The sequence below is a fragment of the Apis dorsata genome, unplaced genomic scaffold (assembly GCF_000469605.1).
Source record: "Apis dorsata unplaced genomic scaffold, Apis dorsata 1.3 scaffold_249, whole genome shotgun sequence".
NCBI lineage: Eukaryota > Metazoa > Arthropoda > Insecta > Hymenoptera > Apidae > Apis > Apis dorsata.
Genome location: NW_006263528.1, coordinates 125,055 through 147,345, shown reverse-complemented (window position 1 = coordinate 147,345; position 22,291 = coordinate 125,055). Strand labels below are relative to the sequence as shown.

At 22.1% G+C, this 22,291-nt stretch overlaps 4 protein-coding genes across 6 annotated transcripts in view; 2 read left to right on the top strand and 2 right to left on the bottom strand.

The window, feature by feature from the left end:
* The window catches only part of LOC102673371 (mitochondrial coenzyme A transporter SLC25A42), a 7,886-nt gene extending 611 nt beyond the window's left edge, over positions 1-7,275 (top strand). The window contains exons 1-6 of one of the 3 annotated variants that reach the window (XR_421831.2): positions 2,497-2,836; positions 4,167-4,402; positions 4,671-4,999; positions 5,231-5,496; positions 5,597-5,917; positions 6,158-6,298. Coding sequence is in view for 2 of the 3 variants with exons in the window: in XM_031510652.1 (XP_031366512.1) it covers positions 4,307-4,402; positions 4,671-4,999; positions 5,231-5,496; positions 5,743-5,917; positions 6,158-6,308 (1,017 nt within the window). In the remaining variant the exon portion in view is untranslated. Of the gene's footprint in view, positions 1-2,496; positions 2,837-4,166; positions 4,403-4,670; positions 5,000-5,230; positions 5,497-5,596; positions 5,918-6,157 lie in introns of those variants that run through there. The other 2 variants (XM_006616063.2, XM_031510652.1) reach the window with 2 other exon arrangements.
* A 343-nt stretch (positions 7,276-7,618) lies between these two features.
* Positions 7,619-9,671, bottom strand: LOC102673556 (mitotic checkpoint protein BUB3). The gene is made up of 5 exons (XM_006616064.2): positions 9,333-9,671; positions 9,028-9,223; positions 8,656-8,725; positions 8,265-8,575; positions 7,619-8,159 (listed from the first exon to the last, which is right to left on the bottom strand). Exons 2-5 carry the CDS (start codon positions 9,220-9,222, stop codon positions 7,755-7,757), a joined length of 981 nt encoding a protein of 326 aa, XP_006616127.1. The 5' UTR covers position 9,223; positions 9,333-9,671; the 3' UTR covers positions 7,619-7,754.
* A 14-nt stretch (positions 9,672-9,685) lies between these two features.
* On the top strand, positions 9,686-12,244 carry LOC102673248 (nucleolar protein 56). Its single transcript, XM_006616062.2, has 3 exons — positions 9,686-9,825; positions 10,423-10,994; positions 11,115-12,244. The coding sequence occupies exons 1-3, from the start codon at positions 9,823-9,825 to the stop codon at positions 12,022-12,024; spliced, it is 1,485 nt and encodes a 494-aa protein (XP_006616125.1). The 5' UTR covers positions 9,686-9,822; the 3' UTR covers positions 12,025-12,244.
* Positions 12,245-17,071: 4,827 nt separating this feature from the next.
* LOC102673110 overlaps positions 17,072-22,291 on the bottom strand; it is an 8,920-nt gene continuing 3,700 nt past the window's right edge. The window contains exons 3-8 of the mRNA XM_006616061.2: positions 22,089-22,210; positions 21,417-21,799; positions 21,131-21,344; positions 20,524-21,046; positions 20,277-20,420; positions 17,072-19,903 (exon numbers count right to left, since the gene is read on the bottom strand). Coding sequence (XP_006616124.1) covers positions 17,079-19,903; positions 20,277-20,420; positions 20,524-21,046; positions 21,131-21,344; positions 21,417-21,799; positions 22,089-22,210 — 4,211 coding nt within the window. The 3' untranslated portion in view covers positions 17,072-17,078. The remainder of the gene's footprint in view (positions 19,904-20,276; positions 20,421-20,523; positions 21,047-21,130; positions 21,345-21,416; positions 21,800-22,088; positions 22,211-22,291) is intronic.

Genomic DNA, 22,291 nt, shown 5'->3' with positions numbered 1-22,291 from the left:
AAAAAAAAAAATCGATAATCTATCGATCAATTGTTTTATTAGAATATTATTTATGTGTTAAGTAAATGGCGATAAATATATTTCTTAAAAATCAGAAACGTTTCGCTTTTTTTTTAAAACTTTTGTAAAATTCGAATTAATCGAATTAATCTTGCTACGCTTTAAACATTTGTGTCTTATGTCCCGTTTTCTTTCTGGGTGCATGCATGCATGTTGAAAATTCATCGTCAACGTGCTGTTGCTACGGGTTTGTACGAATCTAAATACCTGATCCAACTTCTATAATGCAATTTCAATGTCGGTAGTCGATTACAGAACGCTATAAACGCGTATCTCCGGTAAACCCGCTAATTGATAACGTATCTAACGTTTTACAATCACGATAGCTAAAGATATTTATTATCGATGAAAACGTAAAAACATCTTTGATATCGATCCTCCTTTTACAATCAGATTTATACGTAAAATTATAATTTCATATAACTTTTTTATATGAAATTTTATTTATTGTAGATAATAGATATTCCATGTATCGATATTTGTAATTTTGGATTAACGTAATTTTCCCTATTGAAAAATAATAATTTGATAATTCGTTAATTTCGATAATTTTTTTAATTTTATTCTTAATATTCAAATCTTTTAAAACCTGGTTTCGAAAAGACAATGTGAAATATTTCGACCCGTTCCTGTTCACCAGGAAGAATCTTATCAAGTGGACAAATGGCGTGCGGCCCTGCAGGGTTTTAATTCGAATAAATCCAAGTTGACGAGGAGGCGGCCTTTTAAAATTCCAATGATAACGGACCGGATCTACGGAGCTCGTCAACGACGTAACGTCTACCATATTATCTTTCTCCATCCTCCATATTTTTTTAAATCGCTTCTCTGAATTATTGGTATCATGTTTGAATACGAAACGATAACCAAATAAAATTTTCGATGCGATAAGAAATTCAAAAAAATCTATTCTTTTTTCTAGATAGATTTTGATTATTTCAAGATTTCATTTATCTTCGATGAATAGAATAAATAGATAATTAAATTACTTTATATAGTACTTTATATAATAATATGATTAATTACGTTGATTATATTTAAATAGATATATTCGAAAGATTCGTCAATATTTAAATTAATATTTTTATATTGGAAAATGACTAATTTTGTTTAATTCATCCTTTGTAATATGTTAATTGTAAACTTTTTACAATTAATCAATAATTTGTAACAGGAAGAAATAACGTTAATTAGATTAAAATTAAATATGTGCAATATATAATAAATCAGCCTATATATTTATATAAAAGTTATTATAATTTTTTATACAAATCATTAGTTGTATAACATACAAATAATATATGTATATATGTATATATTGTATACAATACAAGTAATACTAAAAAATACTAGCATAACTAACCTAATAAATTTTTATTGCAAAATTAAAACATATATTTAGAAATTTTTAAATTTTTTTTATTTAGAAATTAGGAATATATTAGATACGGAAAAATAACTCACTGTTCGTGTATCGTTGAATAATCGAAGTTTTCTTGTTGATTAATAGTTTTTCATTTTTTACGGAAACAAATAAACGATTATTCATTTTAACAGATGAACTCCCGCTGAAATTTTATATGATATGGCGCTAATAAAAATTAAACAACATAAATCAAAATAAAGTTAATATTTCTGTGACAGTTTTTAAAAATTCTAAATTTTAATCTAAGATATTAATGTAAAAATAATTAAGAAACGAAATTCGATTTTTATTAATATTAATAAATGCATTAAAAGTTAAAAATAGATATTATTATTATCATTTCACTCAATTAATATTAGATACATATCGATAATGTAGGTATTACATCTTCATAAAAAGCTGCCCAGAGGTCGCTAATGTATATATATAGAGAAAGCTTATGTAGATTTCTACTTAAACAACATAATTTTTTTTCTATATTTTTATAGTTAATTTTTTAAAATTAAAATTTATATTTAAATAAAAATAAAAGTAATTAAAAAATTTAAATATTATTTCATTTAAAACTATTTCTTTATAAATAAATATTATAAAAAATTTATTACATTTATCTTTAATTATAGTATATATAACATTAAAATTAATTTAATAATTAATAAATCTTTAAAACAAAATTTAAAAAAAATTAATATTCTTTAATATATTTCTTGAATATTATTGAATAATTCTTGAATATTAACGAGTAAATGCATATATTTTTATTGTATGCAATCACATCAAATAATGATTTAATAAATTTACGAATTTTTTTTTATATGAATTTTTTTAAATTACTTTTCCGTAAATTCAATAATTTATTATCTTAATAACTTTATAAGACTTTATAAGACGATAATAGTCGAAAAAAAATAAAAAAATAATATTATGAATAATTCTATATTCTGCTGTTCAATATTCAGTTGAAAAATATTTTAAATGACAGAAATTTAAATCTCTGAATAAACGTTAACATCGCCATCTAGAAGGTATAACCGAATATATCGGAAGGTCAGACATAAGAATATTGTTCCATTCTTAATTGACGAAATCGATAAACTTACATATATGAGTTCGTAATGTTAGTGTTGCATTACATATATATTTAGTAAAAGTGATATTGTGATGTAGCTACAGTTTTGATATCATTTACGTACATAACATCATCGAAGTAACGTCTCATGTAACATTATTAGAATTTTGTATTACTTATCTATAAAATAATATAAAGTATTTTTATTAGTGTTGTTCTAAACGCATTCTTTACTGTTTCAAGAATCAGAATTCTTCACGGATTCATCAACTATCTTATTATTATAGGTATAAGATTTTTCTTATCTATTTTGTTTTTTAATTTTTGTGTATATATATATATACTTTTGAAATAATTTTTAAAACGTTTTATTCTATATTTTGTATAAAAAAAATAAAAGCAATTATAAATACTAATGCAATTTAGATGGAATTCAAATTTATACAAGTGCAGAACATAAAAATAGCATTTATTACGCCCATTATTCGCATAATTATTAAAAAGAATTTTTTACTATAAATTCAAATAAATCCAATAAATATAAATATTTTTTCTTTTATATTAATTTATATGTAAAATTTAAAATGTATAATGACTTGTTTTATCATATATATACAATGTATTACGTTTTATTAATTATTAAAAATATACTTTTATAAATGATGCAGTAACAGTATTTAATTAATTCACTTAATAATATAGTAATAATATATGTATTACATAAGTTTATTATAGATTTCTTTTATATATTATTTTCTTATTAATTTTTTTCTTAAAAAAACAAATGTTAAAAAATCAGTATATATATATATATATCGATATAATTAAAAGAAATAGTAACAATTTTTAACACGAAATAGTTATATATATTTATCATGAAGAAATAATATAATATATAGTTATTCTAAAAATTATAACAAAAATATAATATTTAATTAATATTAATATTAATTAATATTAAATATTAAAATAATATTATGTTAATGTTTTATTATATTGATTTTAATTTTTTAATATACTTTATTATTTATAATAATTTATAATAATGAAAGAATTGTTTTGATTTATCATAATTAAAAATTGATTTATGAATAAAAATAATAAAATATTTTTATTATCTGATTTATTATTATTATTATAATTAATAAATATGATATTAAAAATTTTATATATATATGTATGCACATAAATATGCTCTAATATAATAAATATAATATTTATAAAACAATTTAAAAAATAAACTATTTAATTTTTTTTTTTAAATCTATTTTTAACAGATAATTTATGCTATTTTTAAGCATTTAATTTGAGAGATACAAAATTATCTCTATTTAAATGTATATATAATTGTCTCTGCATTAATATACAAGGTCATTAAGCCATCATCATAAAAAAAAATGTATATTCAAATTTATTTATATAATTAGTAGATAATATATAATATAATTACCATAGTAGATAATATATAATATAATATTACAATATTAATTTTTTTTAATATTAATAATAATCAGTATATATATATATATTATAATAGATGACATTTTTAATTCTTTATTTTTAACATTCATATATAATAGTTACATAATTTAAATAATTTAATTTTTTTTTTACAGAAAATTTTATAAATATTCTATGTAAAGAAGTCTGATGAAATAAAAGAATTATTCATACTATAAGGAAATGTATTAAAGAAATTTATCCTATTATAGTAATAGTCAAATAATATCAAGTAATAGTCAAGAATACAAATGTCTGTATTATCAAATTCAACAAAACAAGTATTACAAAATACATCATCTCTTTCAATGGAAATACAAGATGGTAATACTATAATGTGTAATAAGGTACTTTGTTGAATATTTATGTATAAATCATAACACTTTCTATTATATTTAAAATAAAATATTTATTTGAATTTTTATCTGCTTTATCATATTTAATTATTAGAAATTTTGAAATTAATTTATTCATACATTACAATTAAATTTTCAAATAAAATGGATCTGTTAAATTTTATTTTACAAATTTGAAATTCATTACATATTTGATTTCAGTCAATGGAAAATCTAATATTCAACTATATCGTACACAACATTAAATTGTGTATTTCAGAAGAAGCAAGAAAAAAATATTGGGAGCAATGGTATATCTAATGCACAAAGAGTATGGACAAGTTTATTATCAGGTGCTATTGCAGGAGCATTGGCAAAAACAACAATAGCACCTTTAGATCGCACAAAGATAAACTTTCAAATTTCAAACCAACCATTTTCGGCAAAAGCAGCAATTAAATTTTTAATAAAAACTCTTAGAACAGAAGGTTTACTAAGTTTGTGGCGTGGAAACAGTGCTACTATGGTTAGAATAGTTCCATATTCTGCTGTTCAATTCACAGCTCATGAGCAATGGAAAAGAATCTTAGGAGTAAATGGATCAGAAAGGTAAAATTTACATACAACATATGAAATATTTATTAAATTTTTTACATTATAATAATCATATATACTTAATATTATATTTTTCAATATAAAAAATGTTTTTTCACATATTGTATCAAATTAATATTTTAAACTAATTTATAAATCTGCTTCTAATTCTATATTTGCAATGCGATTATATATTTATTTAATTATTTATGATAATTATAAAAAATTATTTATTCTCTTTGATAGAGAAAAACCAGGATTGAATTTTCTTGCCGGTTCTTTAGCGGGTATAACATCGCAAGGTACAACTTATCCGTTGGACTTGATGAGAGCAAGAATGGCTGTGACACAAAAGACTAAATACAAAACCTTGCGACAAATATTTGTACGCATTTACATGGAAGAAGGAATAGCGGCCTATTACCGTGGATTTACTGCAACGCTACTTGGTGTCATTCCTTATGCTGGTTGCAGTTTCTTCACCTATGATCTACTCAGGAATTTATTGACTGGTGAGTCATTTCTTTTACAAACTTATTCTACGCCGTGACGGTGCTTGTACGCAGAGAAAAAGTCGTGATTTATACGAACGAGAGTGGCACGTATATAAAGCAGGGTACCCGTGGGGCACATCGGGGCTGTTTCCCGATATTGGGACAATACTTACTTTAATAGCGACGCTTGTCGAGACAAGTCCGATGGCTGTGTTTTTCAAGTACGTGCTTCATGTTCGATGATGGCTACGTGTCGATGAACAGTGTACACGGTGGCTATTCCTGGCTTCTCGACATCACTGATTTGCGGCGCCATTGCCGGAATGGTTGCTCAGACTAGCAGCTACCCTTTGGACATTATTCGGAGAAGGATGCAGACTTCGGCGATGCATGGTCAACACTATCACACAATTAGATCAACTATTGCAAAAATTTACAAGTGAGTTTTTCATTTTTTAATTTGAGTAAAAATTATTAATATTGAATTTAATATAATTCTAATACAATTTATAAAATATAATTACATTCTTTCATTGCATTTAAATTTTAAAAAAATATAATATTTAAATTATTTAAAATATACAAAATAAAGAAAATAATTTTTAAAAAATGGCTTTTTTCTATTACAATTTCAATATATAAAATAAAAATATTTTATATAATTTTTTATTATTTTCAGAGAAGAAGGTATAATGGCCTTTTATAAAGGATTAAGTATGAACTGGATAAAAGGTCCAATTGCTGTAGGAATTAGTTTTGCAACACATGATACAATTCGCGATACATTAAGAAAAATTATTATTTGCCAAAATACTTCATTAAAAACATAAAAATGATATATGCAATTAGAAAAACTAATAAGAAATGTCTAATTATATCTCATTAGAAAAGCAGTAAATATATTTTCATCTGCTAAAAAGTCCTTTGAAATATAGAATGTTTGATAAGAATTGCATACAAACTTTATCATTGTTCTGCTAACAAGTTATATAGCAAAATTTGTACAAAAATCTATCAAATACTCAGACATCAATATATATAAAATTTATGATTATATAATTAATTAATAGAATCATGTAATGTAGTAATGATTTAATAAATATTATAGTTTTCAAAGGACATATTTTTAAAAAAATAGAAAATAGTACAAATTGTTGATGTACATATTGTTAATCAAAATGTTATAAAAATTGTTAAATTACTAAAAAATGCATGTCATATAAGTATACATAAATTACTAAAAAGCAAAATTATATTGCGCAAATATTAACAATTAGTTTATTTGTAATGTGAATATTATGCATAACAATGCAACTGCCCTCACAAGATATTTTTTAATCATTGATAAACAAAATATTTTTTTTGTGAATTTCAATAATTATAAAAACAATTTTAAAAAACAACATCTACATCTTTACACATTAAATTACAGATATATAGATATAATATCTACAATTGTTAATGTGATAGTAACAGAATAGTAGTTGTTTTATATTATTGACTAAATAGTTATTAAATTTTGTATAGAATAACACCATTATTTTAACAATAATAATTAAGTTCTGACAATAATTTTATAAATATAAATGTGCAATATTAACAATTAGCACAATTACTTATACTGAAACAAATTATTATAAAAATTATTCATATCTAATTTTTTTTATAAAATAATCTATAATTATTTTATAAGTTTATAATGGTCCAAATTATTTTAATATTGTATACATTTGAATTAATATTTCATATACTGTAAATTTTTATTCAAATATATTTTAATTAGAATAAAATATTTTCTCAAATATCTAATTTTTTACATAAATTTTACGTGTTTTAAATATTAAATATATATACACACTTTTATATTTAAAAATAAATGATAAAATACAACTAATATTACAAGTAATAATAATATAATATAACTGATGATGAAATAGACAATAAAATTTACAAATATTTAATATATAGTATATTGTTGAATAAATCTATTACCTTAAATAAAAATAATATTCTTTACAAAAAGTTAATTTATTAAAATTGACTAGTCTAATAATTTTGAACAGAAATTACTTCACTTCTAGAATTTGTATAGTCATCAATTATTTAAGATATAAAAATATAAAATTGACAGAAAATATTATTATTATATATGTTATAAATGATTATTAATTTTTGTGAAAACATTTTAGTATTTAGTTTTTACTGTTTTGATAAAGCAAAGTATAGTTAAAAAATTTTTACTTTTTTTTTTTTTATATAAAAAACTTTGTACAATATTATTTAGGTTTAGTTTCTTGATCATTTACATATCTTATATAAATTTCTCTTTCATCATTTCCACCTGGTGGGATTTCAGCTTCATTTAAATATGATACTCCTATAGCAAGTACAGAACCATCATGACTGAAACTAAGAGCAGCAACACCAGCATTGTATCTATGAAATTGACATAAACGTTTTTTGTTAAAACCATCCCAAATATTCACATAACCATCTGAACCACCAGTTGCAAATGTATTATAAGTTGAATGAAAACTAATAGCATTCACTGGATATATATGTTCCACATTATTTTCCTTTATCCTATGACATTTAAAAGCATATTTCTTTTTTTGTGCTTCTGGTGTTGTATCAAGATATTCAACAGCAACACGACCCTCTATGCTACTAAGAACATATCCCTAAAAGTTATTAAAAATTAAAAATAAAAAATTTAATATCAATATTAAATGAAATCAAAATTTAAATATATTTTATTTATTTAATTATCAAAATATCAAACTTACCTGCTCATTAGGAAAACCTTTAATACAACGTGTTTGATACTTTAAACTACTTTCACGTCTTTGAAACATACCAGCCATATTTCTTAAATCCCAAATACAAACTTTACGTTTAGCTGTACCGACTACAAACTTATCTCCACATACAGACAAAGCAAGAACAACATCAGGTTGTAAATAACTACCTACACAAGTAGGTGTTCTAGGATCCCAAAGTTTTACTGCTGCATCCCATCCTCCAGTTAATATTGCATTGACTGCAGCAGAATATTCAATTTTCCTAATTGGTTTATCATGTGTTCCCATGACTGATTCTATAAAAATAATTCTTTTTTATGATGTTTATATATTGAAATAAATATAAATAAAGATAAAAATATAAAAATATCAATACCAGTATTACTATTTATGTCATACATCTTTAATGTATTTCCTAAACCTCCACTATAAGCATGTACAGCATCCTATTAAAAGAAACTTTTTTATTGTATTGATATTAAAAAATTTTCAAAACAACTAATATTATAAAGATAAAAAAAAAGGAAAAAAATATATAATTATATTTAATGTATTATAATATTATATTAAAATTTATTTTTATTTTCTTAAATATATAATATTTTACTATTACTATTTTTATTTTTCTTTTTTTGTTTAAAAATACAAATATAATGATATAATATTAAATATTATATATATTGTTATAATATCTTAAAACTTGTTTATATTTTATAAATACATAACATAATATAAAAATTTCATTTACCTGAAATGCAACATCTAAAACTGGTAAATCATGATTATATTTTAATCTCATAGTATTTGTATGAATATCATATAAGCGCACTGTACTATCCCATGAAGAAACAAGAAGAAATTGTGTTGAATTCCGCCCAAATTCTACTGCCGAAATCGCATCAGTTGGCGGAGATTTTATTTTGAATTCTGTCCGAGATTCCATTCTTAAAAAAAAAAAAAAAATAAAAGCTAAAAAAATTAATAAGAAAAAAAAATATGTATATTAAATAATACAAATAAACATAACCTATAAATGATAAAATATTCACATACATTTTAAAAGATTATTACTGTATCTTAATAATAGACTTATAATATGTTTCTTCGTTATATCAATATAAATTCTTATATTATTTAAATAAAATTCTAGATAAAAAATGATTTAAGTGAAATTAAATATCGAAAAAGAAAATAGAGATATCCACTTCCATACACAATATAAAGGGAAATGTATATCGAAGTTAATTATGATACAAATGCATACAAGAAAAATTAAGAAATACAATCTTATTTCATTATCATGCTATTCAAAAATATATTACATGAAAGCAACTTTATTATTCAATTTCAATTAGCGATTTTGAAATATACAATTTTGTATGAAACTTTAGTAAACATTTGAATCTCAGGAAGTATCAAGAACTCCATATTTTTATTTGTATTATATCCGGAACACATGGTTATTTTCTAACCTTAATAATACGTTTTGGTTTTGGGTAGTGATTATTTAGAAATATTGAATGGAATATAAGATAAAAAAATCATGGTAAGCTTAACATTTTGATTATATTTTTAATAAATAAATTAGAAATATAACTTTCTTTAAAATTATTTTCATTTATTCATTATATTTTTTAAAACAATATATTAATTTTGATAAAATGATTTATATAATAAAAATGTAACAATTAGAAAATATAATACAATTGTAAAATATTTTCTTATAAATTAAAATTAAAATAAATTTTTATGTATTAATATTGAGTTTTGATTGGATTATTAAAAAATATATATATAAGTATAGATAATAACAAGTATAATATAAAATTTTATTTAAATAACAACAAAAGTAATTGTAAAAATGTTTGAAATTTTTTAAATAAGTACATGTTTTTACATTTTAACATTCTTTTTTTAACAAATCATTTTTATTAAGAATATTATATTATATTACCTTAATATTACAATAGATTATGATATAAAATTATGATATATTATAAGATTATGATAACATTTTAAATCAAATTCTTAAACATAATTATTAAATCAAATTTTTATTAACATTTTATATTTTTTATAATTAATTGTAAATTTTTTTTTATAAATTTAATGTATAACTTTAATATAATATTATATTTTTCAGTCAAAGCTTTTTGTTTTATTCGAACATGCTGCTGGCTATGCCATATTTTCTGTCAGAGAATTTGAAGAAGTAGGAATGTTATTGCCTCAAGTTGAAGCATCTGTAACAGATTTGTCTCGTTTTAACTCAGTTGTGAAACTAATTGGATTTTCACCTTTTAAAACTGCTTTAACAGCTCTAGAAAGTATAAATAATATTTCTGAAGGAATTGCTCCAGAAGATTTACAGTTATTTTTAGACTCATGTATACCAAAATCTGGAAAAAAAGATGAAATTGTGCTTGGAGTAGCAGATCCAAAACTTGGAGCTAATATTACTGAAGTATTAAATATAAAATGTGATCACACTGGTGCCATTCCAGAAATTATTAGAGGAATAAGATTTCATTTTCATAATTTAGTAAAAGGTTTTACTGCTAAAAGTTCTGGAATTGCACAACTTGGACTTGGTCATAGTTATTCTAGAGCTAAAGTTAAATTCAATGTTAATCGTGTGGATAATATGATCATACAAAGCATAGCTCTATTAGATCAATTAGATAAAGACATTAATACATTTAGTATGCGTATAAGGTAATTATTTTAAATATTTTTTTAAATTTTTAATATTAATCAATTTTTTTATATTTATAGATAGATAAAAAAGTTCAATTATATTTTTAGTTTATTAATTAATATGTTTATTATTTACAGGGAATGGTATAGTTATCATTTTCCAGAACTTGTAAAAATAGTTCCTGAGAATTATATGTATGCCAAAGTTGCAAAATTAATAAAAAATAGAAAAGAACTTACAAATGAAAAATTAGAAGCTTTGGAAGACATTGTCATGGACAGTGCCAAAGCTCAAGCAATTATCGATGCTTCTAAATCATCTATGGGAATGGATATCAGTCCTGTTGATCTTCTTAACATTGAAATGTTTGCAGTACGTGTTATTGCTTTGGCTGACTACAGAAAACAATTAGCAGAATATTTAAAATCTAAAATGACAGGCGTAGCACCAAATTTAGCTACATTAATAGGTGACCAAGTGGGAGCAAGATTAATAGCACATGCTGGATCTCTTACAAATTTAGCTAAATATCCTGCCTCTACTGTACAAATATTAGGAGCAGAAAAGGCTTTATTTAGAGCCTTGAAAACTAGAGGTAACACTCCAAAATATGGATTATTATTCCATTCGAGTTTTATTGGTCGTGCAGGTACAAAAAATAAAGGTAGAATTTCAAGGTATCTTGCCAATAAATGTTCTCTTGCATCAAGAATTGATTGTTTTACTGATACACCAACTAATGTGTTTGGTGAAAAATTGCGACAACAAGTAGAAGATAGATTGAAATTTTATGAAACTGGAGAAATACCTAAGAAAAATATAGATGTAATGAAAGAAGCGTTAGAAGAAGCTGCACAAGTAATAGCGAGTATGGAACAAAAATCAGCTAAAAAGAAAAAGAAAAAAGATAAAAAAAGGAAAAGTGAAGTTTTAGAAAATGGAAAAGAAAATGGATATATTGAAAATGGAGTGGAAGAAGAAACTGAAGAACCAGTAAAGAAAAAGAAAAAAAAGAAGAAGTCAAAAAGTTTAAATGAAAATGAATGAGAATTTATATATTATCTTTATATAATTATCATGCTATAATAATTGTATCAATTTTTTTTATTTATAACAATGAACATTATATGTTGAATACTTCATTTTTTAATATAGTTTCAATTGTAACTCTATTAATTCATGAAATAGTTTATTTTTAATCATATATTTTCATTGTAAAATTATATTAAAATAAGATTGACAATTAGATTTATAATTTAAAAACATATTTCCATATATTGCATATATTGACTCTTAAATCTTCTTCTAAAAAATGTATATTATTTTATGAAGAAACAATTGTAAAATATAATTCTTTATAATTTAAATTATTGTGTATATATATAGTATATATTATTTTTCCAATATAATTTGATTTCCTTTTTTTTTTTATTTGGTTTTTATTCTTATTAATGTGATTATTTTTATTAAAATTCTAATATATTATTATAATTAATTAATAATATTAATTAATATAATTAATATAATATTGAATTTTTTATTTTTTATATATTTTGGTATTAATTAATATTTAAACATATAAAATCTTTATTTTATAAGATTATTATTTTTATTTATATTATTTTTTAATTTAAATTTTTTAACATTATATTCTTTAAGAAAATAATTTTTAAATTATATTGTAAAATATTTTTTTAAAAAACAAAACATGTCCATTGATTAATCATAAAAAATAATTAAATTATAAAATTTGAAAAAATTATTAATATAAGATAAATTTTCTTAAATTTTAAATTTTATAACATTTTATACATGTTTTATATCTAAGATTAAATTATAATTTGAAGGAAATTGGTAGAATGTGAAATTAGACATTGCTTATGTAAGGAATAGATGATACTTTATGTTAAAAATGAAAATAAAACAGTTGACAATTTGTATTAACACCAGCACCAATGAGCATTTAATAACGATAAAACTGTGATGTAAGTATAAATACCAGAATTAATAATTACAATTATCGCGACTAATGTAAACAATATTCAGTCGACAAGTGAGCTATTAGTTATCATTCGCACGTATGTAGTACTATAAGCGACATAATAACTGTCCTGAATTTCACCAGAGGAACAATAATTTTCATTTTGTGTAATACATGTAATACATTTTACATAAAATTGTAAGGCATATGTAAATAGCCATATATTTTAAACGCGCGATTAATATTGATATGTACCAGAATATGTACGTATTGCTTAATAGTTGAATATTTCTTACTTAAGTTTTTTCTGATAATAAATGCAATGTTACAAATATATGTATGTATGAACATATATTAAATTAATAGATAATTATTTTTTATAATTTAATTAATATATAAATAATAAAAGATTACAAATTTTATATGATTTTATTTGTAACGAACGATAACGAATACTAATAAAATTATTGAGTTATATTCGTAAAACGTACAATAAACAATATCAACGCGCGCAAATAGCATAAAAATACATATCTAAATGTATTTCAATAAAATAATATTACTTTTACTTTTTATTTTTTTTAAATTCAGAATCAAAATTTTTTAAATTTTTTGAATATGTCAATTTTCCAATATCGTTATATAAAAATTTATAAAACTTATTTGCTAACAAAAAAATGTTCATTTAACTTTCATGATCTTAATTTTCATCCAGTTTTGACTTTATAAAGGCCTCTGTAATTCTAGACTGTAATCGTGCTTCTTTATATTAATATTTATACGGATCAACTGACAATGATACCGCACTTATTGACTATATTTTTTTATATTTGTACAATAATACATACATATATATGTATTGAAATACATATATATGTATGTATATTTTAATACTTTAAAAATATATTCCCATCTACATCAAATAGTACACTTTATATAAAATACTCAAATAATGGAAAATGTAAAGAATTATTTTTCCCTTATATATACAAGATTCAGTCTCTGATACTCGCATAGAAGCCTGTAAGTTAATTCCACATCAACTTTATAAAATGATTTAAACAAAATTTAATAAAATAACAATAAAATTTCTATTATGATTAATTCATAAAAAATGAAATACTTTCAATCACATAAAATAAGTTTTTGGGCACCTGTTCTATAGATATTCATATAAAGTACTATATAATATAAGCAACAAATTATCTAAATTATTTGTTTAAAAACATATATAAATATGAATTTCAACTTTGCTGCAAATTCTGAAATATTTTATAAAATAAATTTCAATTATTTAATATGATAAATAATAGATAAATATATCTACTAAAATATAATTATGAAATAAAAATTTTACTATATCAATTATTTATGTAATATATGTCATATATATATATGCTATAGTAAAAATAAGAAATAGAACATGCAATTTTTTTTTTAATATTCTCTCATGAATAAATATTTTAATATTTAAACATTCTATAAATTATTCTCTAAAATATATTTCAGTATCATGCAGCAAAGATATATTAAATCATTGATAATAAACAATACATAAAATTAAATGGATCTTAATCTTAATTAATATCTAATTATTAATAATTATTTTTTTTTTTAATCCCACAATTATCTTAAAAGATATATCTTAAAAGATATGCATTTCATCATTATTAGTAACAAAGAATTAAGGAAATGCTATTTAATTTTTACTTTCTCCTATTTTACAAAAATTGTAGAATATCATTATTCAATCACATAAATGATTAAATTTTTTATCACTATATAATTACACAAAATCCTTAAATAATTTACAATGGACAATAAACATAATATTAAATCACCATGCTGAGTGGAGCGCTTTTGAAGCGCAATAAATCCCGCTGATTTGTGCTTCTGTGCTTCTTTTTAAGATAACTTCTTGTATCCTGCATTATGCTTTCATATGTACCTATTTTTTTTCAATAACTACTAATTTTATATTATTTTCTTCGTGCAAAACTAACTATAATAGGGAAGCACTTATATCATTAGTAATGTTATTGCGCCTTTTTGTTTTTTTTATAGACGAATATCATCATCAATTGTCAAATAATTATATTTATATAGAAAAGTGAAATCATCCTTATAATTCAAATTGTCAATGTGTAAATGCAGCTTTCTAAAGTCTGCAATAATTCTATTTTCTACATTCAACCCCTGTAAAAGCATTTTCTTTTCTTTTAAGACATTGAATAACATTTAACAGAATGCCTTATATCCAATAGTAAATAAAAGTAATATACTACATTTTCTCGAATATTTATAACTCACTTTCATGCATACATTACTTATAATACATTATATATGTAAGGCATAATCTTGATTCATTCACTTTACATTATGTATAAAAGATTTAAGACAAGTCTGCCTGATTTGTTCCCACATGATTTGAAGTAACATAACATTCATTAAAACATGATTCATTAAAAAAGTACAACATTCATATTGCGGAATGTTATTGGGAACATATATCTAAAATTCTTATTTTAACAAATATTCATTAAAACTTAATGTACAGAGCTGCTCTTAAATTAATCATATATTTTATATAGTATTCACGATTATATTTATCATAATTTTCAATAAATTTCTACTTTTCTCTTATTAAGTCAATAGTCAAATAGAATCAAATTCATATGATATAGTCATTTGTTAGAAAAACAACTGAACAAATTTTTAATTCAAAACATAAAATGTAGAAATGAATGATATTCTCTTTTTAACTATTTGTGAACACATAAATTATGCAATATATATTTCATTGACCATTTTGCTCTGACATTTACAATATGCAATTTTTTACAGTTGCACCCTGTATAATGAGATTGCTTTGTCCAGAAAATAGAAAATTTATCTCCATTTTTATTAAATAAATAGATTGTTCATAACAAGCCCTATTTGTTTTATAACTCCAAGTTATTTCATTTATGCCTTTTGTTTTTACTATTATCACCTTTTTTTTATTTATTAAAAAAGCTTTCATTGAAATGCAGGAAAAAATGCTGGATTTATATGCTGCTGTTTCTGCTGTTGAGATTGAATCATTGGTGATGCATATCCAATTGTTGGTGATGCTAAAATAATTATATTTTTAATAATAAAATGTATAAAATTGAGTTTTCTATAATTAACAAATAAATATATAAATAATTTTAAAATATATAATAATATATACTATATATACATATAGTAAAATTATTTATATTATTTCAAAAAAAAATATAAAATTAAAATATTTAACATAAATATAAAAAAAATATAAATATAATAGAATTATATAATATACATAAAATATATTTAAATTTAAATAATACAATAAATTCTTCTTAAGAAAAAAATTTTACTATTTTTATTTTATGTTAAGTGCTTTAATTATATGTATTATGTATTGTATATATTCAATACTAATTTTCATATATCATTATAATTTATCAAACAAAATAGAAATTTCCATATATAACTCACTCATAAGTTTAATTTGATGTTGTGGACTATTGCTTGCCAATTGATTCATTGTTGGTGCAGGTCCTGTTTGTTTTGCTTTACTTCCCATTATATTATCGAGATCTATATTTAATCCTGAACCAGCCCATGTAGATCCAATTTGTGTGGATGTATTATTTGATATTTGATTTTTAGAATTGGTAGATGTAGGAGTAAGAAGATTTGTAACTGATGATAATCCAATTGTTCCTAAATATAAAATTTAAATCTCTTTTAATTTTAATAACACTTTCTTTTAATATTTTGTTCTATTCTTATATCTTTTGTTCTAGTTATATATATACAAAATTTTATTAAATTATAAAAAAATTTAAATCTTATATATTAGTAACACATAAATTATCCCTTATTTTATTTATTTATAATATTAAGTAATTACAATTTTTTAAAAAAAATGAATTATAAAAATTATATAAAGTATTTAATATAACATAAATATATTTTTTACACAATATTCACAATATATTATTCATATAAAGAAAAAAAGTATGCAAAATTTTAAAATGAACTTTAGGAATTTTGTGAATATTTAAAAAAAAATATATTTTCATAAATAATATTTATATCTCATTAATAATTATATATCGAATGTTGAACCTATGATAGAATCAATCAAAGATATTACACTGGCACCTAAATTTCTACAATCTTTATCATGATCGCCGCTAATCACATTTTGGGATAAATCTAAAAGCCATAGTCTTATTTCCATACAAATTTCAAACAATTCATTTACAATCGTATCTTTCGGTATTGCAATAATTACGGCTGCAACATTTTCTATTACTGCTAGTCTAACTTTTGCTTGTTCATGATATCTCAAAATCCACGATAATTCCAATATTTCTTTTCCCATTTTAGAAGCTAACAAACAATTCTGTGCTGCTATCATTATAGTAGATAAAGTTTTTAAAAATCGAATTAATAAAATATTTTCTTGATCTGTGAAAATTTGTAATCCACTATTCAAGCAAGTGCTTTCTTTGCCAAAACCATAAAGTAATGGATAAAAAAATGAGGACGCAATATTTCCGAATTTATTTTCAAATGTTTTAGAAATTTTTATACTATGTGCATATCTTTTTGTATTTGATTCAATTCTTTTATCAACAATTTCCCGCCAATTTTCTTTTACGTCTAAAGATTTCTCGAATTCATCAAAATCATCACTATACAGTATTTTGTATTGTTGACTTTTTTCAGTATTAATGAAAAGTGAAACTTTGTTTGAAATTTCTTTCGTTTTTTGTTTTATTTTAGCTTCATTAATTACGTCTTTTTTATTTTCATGAAGTGGAATAGTTGATAATTTTCTAGCCGAATGTGCCAATATATCAAGAAAAAATAATCTTTGACTTACAGAATATTTATCTACTTCCAAATAAAACTGTCGGCATAAAAATTCAGCACAATCTTTGGGATAAACAGTTACTATAGCTACACAAGCTTTAAATGTTAATATTTCAAAATTTTCTACATAACAAGATTCTTTAAGCGTAATGAAAAGTTCTAATAATTCAATTGCAAATGATACATCATCATTTGGTAATTGTGACAATATCAATTCCTCACAGACTTCTAAAGATTCTGAAAAAATATCTGGATTATTAGAATTTTTTTCATTTACTAAATTATCACGTAGATCTCGTAAATATGCTGGTCGTAATTTTTTACTAACTTTTGTATCATGAGACATATCATATGGTATTAAATCGTCATCACTATCTAATTCTGAATCGCTTTCAATATTACTTTTGTTAATTATATTATCTGTTAAACTTTGTTTATTCAATATAATCGATTCTTTCGAATTATTAATTGAAATTTGATTGTTTTTATTATATTTTTCTTCTACATTCTTTTTAAATAAAAGATTACATTCAATGCCTAATTCGTATAATTTTTTATCACCTAATGTATTAAATTCAATATTTTCAGTAATTAAATCATTTTTTTTAATTTGTTCTTTTTCTTTTGAGACTTTGATTTCTATAGCTAAATTTTTTAAAGATTGTACTAAATCCGTTATTTCATCAGGCATATTATTATATTCAAATGAAAGTTTTGGTGCATCATCAGATTCAGATAATTCATTAGTAAAAATTTCACCAACAGACATTCCTATTGCCCTTAAAATAATATGTGTAGATTCGAGATGAACAGATATACCAGAAAATAACAGTCTTTGAATATTATCTTTTTCATTTCTGTTTAAATGATGTTTACATTTTCTTACACACATAATTATTAATTTTGTAATATATTTATGTTGTTCTACAGAAGTATGATTTAAAGCACTTTTATTACCCCATATATCTAGAAGTTTCATTAATAATTCGATCAGAATACGATTATTATTTAAAAATTGCGCTAAATATGAGATCAAATTTATTACTAAATTATCATTTTTATAGTAACACATTAAAGGAATTTTTGTTGTTAATATATATTTCCAATTTGAATTTAATAATATATCGCCAAAAATTTGATGTATTCCAAGATTGATATCGCAATATTTTAAAAATAATACAGCTATTGGTTCTATGCTAGGCGTATCTAATGCTTTTAATATATTCTGAATTATATCTCGTTCATTATTTTTATTTTCGAAACACCATTCTGTTAAAATATTAGTAAACGGTAATAAATTTTCTGAGTTCGTAATGATTATTAATTTACTAATTAAAAATGAGAGTAATTTTAGTTCTGCTTTGATATCATAATGTAGTCCAATATTTATAAAAGATATTGCATGAGCAATATGAAAACATATAATTTTAAGATATTTTTCTGGAAGAAAACTATCAAATATTTTGTTTTTTAATTTATTAGCTACGCGATTAGGTAATGAAATTAAAATTTGTACTAATTTTCGCCATGTTTCATCAAATTCTTCTTCTTGTATTACATTTTGCTCTCGATATTTACATGTATTTACTATAGCAGAAAACAAAGAATCACTTTTCAATAATTGTTCTAAAATAATCGAAATTACAAAAATTTTCCTTTCATTCTCTGTTTCTTTCAAAGCCAAAATTAAAGCATTTAAAGATTCGGTTAATATTAATAATGTAGCACCATCAACAATTAATAATTGTTTAAGTATTGGATCTAAAGTATTTTCTTGTATTGGCCAATTATGATCAAATTTTTCAATAATTTCTTCTAAAATTTTTCCATACAATATAAAATCAATTTCTGGATTAAAATCAAGGTTACAGTACTTTTGTGGAGTAAGTGGTCCTGGTAAAAATTTAATATATTCAGAAATATACGATTTCAGCTTTTCCAAACTATTATGACTTTTAATAGGACCCATAGAACATAATTCTTCTAAAAGTCGATTTGCAGCATGTTTTGAAAGATTTTCAGCTGAAGCGATGCTTTTTTCCATCTTGGTTGCTGTAAGGAAAATCTTTCTTGGGGACATTACATTATCTCCAAACATATTCTCAATATTAAAACATGCAAAAAATTTTTTAATAAAAATTTATGATTTTTTTTATAAAATATATGTATAATTATAAAAATAAACAATAAAAGAAATATTAGTATTTTATTTTCCAAATAAATATAATATTATTTAAAAATTTTGATTTTATGATCAAGTAATACTAAGATGTGCATTTATTAAAACTTAAAATATATTTAAATATTTTTAATTTCGAATTTCATATGATTAGACTATAAAATAATGGTTAGTATTACTAAATCACAAAACTAAAAAAATATTTGAATTTAATATGAATTATTTTAATAAATAATATATTTTTACCTCCGTGATTAACTGTAGCAGATGTTGAACTTATATTTATGAAAAGATTAGTATTGTTGGAGTTATTTACTCTTCTATCCATAGAACCAGTAGTCAAAGAATTTAAACTATCTAATTCTGATAAAAGATCTGTATTTGAAGATGCTGTAAGAAAACCATTTTATATTAAAATAAATAAATGTTAATATATTAAGTAAATATATTAATAAATAATAACTCAATATCATTCAATTATTTTTTATAATACCTGTATTGTTATTCAATGATTGCTGATTATTGAATACTTGTGGTTGTATGGTATCAAACAGATTGTTACTCATACTAGGATTTTGAGGAAGTGTATTCGTAGTATATGAGGGAGTGTTTAATGATTGGGCATTAATAAACATTGAATTATTTACATTATCTGTTATTGAACTATTAATATTTGGTATTGTTGTGCCCATTAAATTTACTTGTGGCTGTATTGAGGGATTAGATATTGTAACAGAAGAGTTAAAAGCTGATGTGAAGTCTGCAAATTCATCATTAACATCTTTCGTTTTTACTGTAGTATTACCAAATGCACTAGTAAAATCTCCAAATTCTGCATTTGAATTCTGAGTTTGTACAGTAGTTTGAATATTTGCTCTTGGATTAAAATCATCATCATCATCAACAATTGATTTGGTATTATTCTCATTTTGAGAATCAAAAATATCATTTAAAATATCATTTTTATTTTTTTGTTTACCAGATGAAGAGTTATTTTGTGATCCAGATATACTATTCTATAAATTTAATTTTTAATTTTCAATATATATTATAAATTATTACAAAATCTACAATTTTATTTAATTTTTTTTTTTACTTACATTGGATTGTTCTTTTCCATAATTTGCAGCAGCTCCTAAGTCTACTTTTTTAATAATTCTCGTCAATCTTGCTGGTGAAGCATTAGTTGAAGTTGTAGATGTAATAGTTTTGCTAACACGATCTATACTATCCATTGTATCTCTATATTCTCTTCCACTTCTTTTTGGACTGGGATGAACATCATTATCAGAATCTTCTCTCTCACCATCATCACTATTTCATAAAAATATGCAATAAAGATATTCAATTGTTATATATAATATAAATATAAAAATTAATATTTACCTATTATTTGTATCCTCAAAACCTTTTCCTCTACTATCTCGATCCCAATCATTATAAGTATCTGTATTAGTTTTATCCCATTTTAATCTATCAGACCATCTATCCACACTTCCAAATCTTATACCCATTGCTTCACTTGATAAACCTACATATTTATCTTTATTTTTTTTAGCTTTTTTTCTTTCTTCTCTTAATTTGTCATCATCTTGAATAAAATCAATTAATTCTCTAACTTTGTGCCTAATATTTATTCCTTGATCTTTTCCAAACTCATCAATCCAAGTATAATTTTCTAATGATCTAAGATCATAGATATGTTCTCTAGATGATGTGACTACTCGTTCTGATCCATTACGAACTAAATAATTCAACAGCAAAAGAGACTAAAAACAATAAATTATAAATAATTATTTAAATATTTAATTATAATCAGTAAATAATTTTTACTGATTATAAAATATCAGTAAAAATTATATAAAATAAGAAATATATGTAAATATCAATACAATTTATCATAAATATGATTGTATTATTAATCTTTACATATTTTACATTTGTTTATTTATAATTTCATAAAATATTATATATGTATAATTTATATTAATATATTTATATTAATATAATCAAATACTATAAAAAATTAACATATATGTATAATAGAAACAAACTTACCTTGTACGTTCGACGCCAATTCCGTTTATTTTCTTGCAACATCCTTTTCCACAACATAGACATTACCTCGGGAAATTGCTCGTATGTGAATGTAGCCTGAGCCAGTTCTTGCATCATTGCCCCTGAAGTAATACATGCAGTATAATTAATTTTGCCATATGTCGAATTTCAGCAAAGAATAAAATTACAAAAAATATCAATCA